Source organism: Suricata suricatta, chromosome 9, assembly GCF_006229205.1.
Source record: "Suricata suricatta isolate VVHF042 chromosome 9, meerkat_22Aug2017_6uvM2_HiC, whole genome shotgun sequence".
NCBI lineage: Eukaryota > Metazoa > Chordata > Mammalia > Carnivora > Herpestidae > Suricata > Suricata suricatta.
In genome coordinates, this window is record NC_043708.1 from 72,942,328 (window position 1) to 72,947,433 (window position 5,106).

Consider the following 5,106-nt stretch of genomic DNA (forward strand, 5'->3'; position numbering starts at 1 on the left):
ATTGTCCTATAGCCTCACCATGTTATTTTTATAACTATTAGAACTGAAGCATCTACTTGATTTGAAATATGGTCAAAGGCTTATTCTTATCCATTTTCACTATTTTTCTTTTTCTGCAGATAACTTCAGCAGCCCAGAGTCAGTTAATGGATGGAGCAATAAATCGGTGGTTACTGAATTTATTTTGTTGGGCCTGTCTAGCTCTCAGGATATTCAACTCTTCCTCTTCCTTTTGTTCTCTGTGTTTTATGGAGCTGCGGTTTTGGGAAACATCTTTATCATCCTCACAGTAATTATAGACTCTCGCTTACATTCCCCAATGTATTTTCTTCTTAGCAATCTCTCCTTTATTGATGTGTGTCAGGCTACATTTGCCACTCCCAAGATGATTGCAGACTTCCTCAATGAACACAAGACCATCACCTTCCAGGGATGCATGTCACAGATATTTTTCTTGCATGTTTTTGGGGGTAGTGAGATGGTGCTTCTTGTCGCTATGGCCTATGATAGATACATTGCTATCTGCAAACCTCTGCATTACATGACCATCATGAGCCGAAGGGTGTGCGCTATTCTGGTGGGAGTCTCCTGGACCATTGGTATTCTGCATTCAGCCAGCCACCTGGCATTCACAGTCAATCTTCCTTTCTGTGGACCCAATAAGGTAGACAATTTCTTTTGTGACCTTCCCCTGGTGATCAAACTTGCCTGCTTAGACACATATGATTTAGAGGTCCTTGTGCTAACCAACAGTGGCCTGCTCTCTCTTATCTGCTTCCTCCTTTTGCTCATGTCTTATGCTATTATCCTTGCTACTGTCCATCAGCAAGCCTCTGGTGGGGCATCCAAGGCACTTTTCACCCTGTCCGCCCATATCACTGTTGTGGTTCTGTTCTTTGGCCCATTAATCTTCATTTATATTTGGCCTTTTGAAAGCTTCCCTATTGATAAATTTATTTCTGTGTTTTTTGCTGTCTTCACTCCTGTCCTTAACCCCATGATCTACACTTTGAGGAATAAAGATGTAAAGGAAGCCATGAAAAAGCTACGGAACCGACATGTGGGTTCTAAACAAGTCTTTTAGACAACTGTGAGGTAGTAAGACAAATCCTTACTTACTGTCCACTGTGATGCACATATGTGATTTTATTGTTGTGTTTCTATCACAATTAGTCTTCCACTATTAGAGAACCTGTCTCTAGTGATCTGAAGTTGGGAAATGCAGTGCAGAATCTCATATGATACCAGTTTCAATTTTCTGTGGCTCATCCCATTTTCTCGGAAACAATCAACAACATATATTCAAATTTCTAAGTACCTTTTCCCCCCTTACTTAGGCACCGTTTATAAAAGCATCCTGTAGCATGTTGAAGTCACCTCCATATTAAAGCAGACCCGCTAACACATCTGACTTGACTGGGGTAGCATTCTTTGAGGTAAAAACAGAATCTGCTTTGACATGACAGACTATATGAAGACTCCTCTACTTTTATCAGTATATTTTATCATTATTTCATCTAATAACTCAGCCACTATTAATAACTGCAAATTTCCCACATTCACAAATAAAGCCCTGATGTTTATAAAACAGGTTTTTTATAATAATTACCATTTTGCTAAGATGTAAATACCTAAAATACTACAGTATCAATTATAGTACTGAGTTGTGCTACTTTGGCTTTTAAACTAACAGCACATCAATGAGTATCACTGAGTTCATAGTTGAAATTATAAGAGTACTCTTACACCTTCTGGGAGAAATGTTCTAGCACTTATAGTCTACGTCTACCACTGGTAATAAACCCACCATCATCTGAAAATGACTGCAGGTTATTTGAATAGTGAGTGAGGTATTTCATTAATATTAATTGAGGGTGAAAATTTCAAAGTAGTCACAGTAAGTATGTATATTAGTGATTACAAAATATATCTCATTTTTCTCAAATTTTAAGTGAAACTTTAAGCAGAATCCCACTAAATCATGGAAAGAATAGGAAAAGAAAAGTGAACATGATGGATTCAGTGCCTTATATCATGCATCACCGAATCCATGCCAAGAGGAGTTTATTCCATTTATGCCAGCTTTCAGTTCAGATCTGTGGTTTCTGAACTGGAAATACGGTTGTGTTTTTGCTTTTACTACTTAGGACAGTTTGTGATTCCCTAAGACAACCAATGATGTTCTTACCAAATGTGTCAGTGTGCCAAAGTTTAACATGCAAACACATACAGTAAGTGCCATAAGGAGAATGCAAGTACCCAGAGCATTCATTTCCAGGTAACTTCTCCAACTGTTTCATACAAACAAGGTATTTCAGAGTCATGGGATAGGAAGCCAGTGGAAAACTAAGTTGTCCATATCTAAGTCAGATTTATATGACTCCTTATATACTGTAGAAGTCTGATTTTGTTTTCATATTTACTTTTCCATATTTGAGATTACTTCATTGGATGTTACCTGAATAAACTGACACTGATTTAAAAAAAAGAAAAAAAAAGTGAGTGGTCACAGGTATTACCAAAGAGGCAAAAGTCATAGCCCCATGTTCAATAAAAGCTTTCAAACCAATCAAGTTAGCTATAAAAACATTCATTAGCAGTTAGGTAATAATGACAAGTAGGAATAATAGATATTATAAAAATAGAGTTAATAATCTCAATGTGGTAGTGTTCAGTTTTGATTAACTTAATGTGACCTCATGCATTTTTAAAAATTAATTTATGCCAGGTATAGTAGATGCATAAGAAGATTAAGGAATGTATCAGGCCTCATGGAAATGACCGAATCACCAAAGTTTTAAGTGAAAAAAGGCTCATTCTGTATAATGGTGGCAGAAAGACACATCTAGGAGAGGGTATTTAGCTGGGCCAGCCACCAAAATACTTCATAGTTGACATTAACTTAATGAATCGTCCCAGTTCAATATTTGGCCTACAGCCTTACAGACCCAGAAATGACACCTTGTTAATAACTGTAAGAAACTTGGATAAATTTTTCAAATAGTATTTAAAATTTTTTTAATGTTTATTTATTTTCTGGGGGGGAGGCAGAAAGAGAGAGGGAGACCCAGAATCTGAAGCAGGCTCCAAGATCTGAGCTGTCACTACAGCTCAGAGCCTGATGCAGGGGACAAGGGACTCAAACTCACAGACTGTGTTATTATGAAGTGAGCCTCCTAAGTGCCCCTCAAATAGTATTGAAAATTAATTGTTATATCAAATAGTCACAGCATGATGATTGATATAGGAACCAAATTATTAGTAAGTGGTTTTGGTGAATCTATGTTAAAATTTAGTTTGGGTTACCTGGCTGACACGTGGAGGATTATCAGACTCTGGTAATCTGGCAGGGAAACGCCTATTTGAACAATGCTGGGATGGGCACTGTTATGCTTCGTCTCAGTGACTCCTCTTCCTATTTATCTGTACATTCAGGGCTACATACGATCTTTCTGTAGGTGTGTTAAGGCTTCTCACCAGCTTAAAATTAAGACACACGGTTGAGAAATTATTCTAACCAAGAGTTGGCATATGTTTCCTATCCATTATGTGTGCTTATAGAAATTAACTTTCAAATGACAACCTTATTTCACTATTTATAAAAGTTATGAGTCAAATATCATTAGTGGGAAATTTAAATAAAATATACAAATGGTAAACAAAAAGACAAGTATTCAATGTAACAGGTAATAAAATGTTAATTAAAACAAGAGAGATGCGTCTCTTGCCCCGTAGTAGACTGATAAAGTATAAAACAAAATAATCCTAAATAGGACTAAAAATTTGGAACTGCAGAAGTTCTATTTAGTCAAAATTTATTCAACAGGTTTTAGAAAGCAATTTAGTGTGTTTATCAAAATATGCTTGTATTCATCACCCAGTAATTTTATTTCTAGGGATCTTCTCTCTTGAGTAATTTATCACCCTATTCTGAAGCACAAAGTTAGATACATATATATGGACTCTGGGAAATTTAGTCCCCATTAAGAATTGGTTAAAGCAAGTTGTAAATAAAGAAGATAATTGTAACTTACGCATGAGTGCCTTCTGAAAATAGAGACTGCTTTCTCCCAGTATTGGCAAAACATGCCTCCACTCATTTAATGAAGCCATAATAACCTGGATTCCAATTTTATAAGTATCATATAATAAGGAAAAATTTTAGTCCAATATCATTCAAAAACACAGTTATAAGGAGGAACATGGGGAGGTGGGGGAGTAAGAAGATCCTAAGCTCACTTCCTCCAGGCCAGAAATACACCTACGTAACAGCCACATCTAAGTAACTAACACACAAAACAAAATGAAGACTGCTAGAAGAGACTCTCCACAGTCCATCATAGAAAGGAGGTCACATCTGAAAATGGTAGGAAGGGTAGAGTCCTGGTACAAGTTACCCAGTGAGACTACCACAAGAGGGACAGACTACAAGCACGGATAAGGGAGGGAAACAGACCCAACACCAAGCACTCCAGACATGGGGGACCTGCAATGGGAAGACAAGTCCCCATAATATTTGACTTTGCAAACCAGAAGCCAATTTTTGCAAGTTATTAGGATTAGTGATTAGTAGGGCTTAAAACCAGGAACTTTAAAAATCAGTAGGCTCTGCTCTGGGAGAGACAGAGGGTGATAGGAAATTGAGTGCTTGTCCTTAAAGCGACAGTAGAACAAAAAAAATCACTCCAAGATATAGCATAGAAGCAGTAGGCTGAAAAGTACCTGGGATATAGGGGAAGGTGATTTATTTACTAACATCAGAAAATATGCTGGAGGGGCAGGGATCATAGGAAGACTTCTCCAAGAACAAAAGAGCTAAGTGGTGTTATTTTTCTCTCCCTTCCCCCAAGCCTGGATACCCAGACACCCACTGAGACCAGAGAAAATACTCCCCATGAAGCTTGTCACCATGTTCCTTATCTTGTTCTTTTGCTGATACCCCTCACCCAACTAACCCAAAGGGGTCTCTGTAATGTGACTCAGGCCAGTCCTCATACTTCAAGCAGATTTATTAAGCATCGGCACATATATTGCTAACAATGAGCACTAAACCCCCATTTTCTCCAGAAGTGAACCTTCAAATATACCCCACTAAGCAGGGATCCA

The 5,106-nt window shown here is 37.7% G+C and overlaps 1 protein-coding gene across 1 annotated transcript in view; it reads left to right on the forward strand.

The window, feature by feature from the left end:
* Window positions 1-5,106, forward strand: part of LOC115302265 (olfactory receptor 4K15-like) — a 9,238-nt gene that overhangs the window by 3,620 nt on the left and 512 nt on the right. Inside the window, exon 2 of the mRNA XM_029952217.1 lies at window positions 120-752. Coding sequence (XP_029808077.1) covers window positions 120-752 — 633 coding nt within the window. The remainder of the gene's footprint in view (window positions 1-119; window positions 753-5,106) is intronic.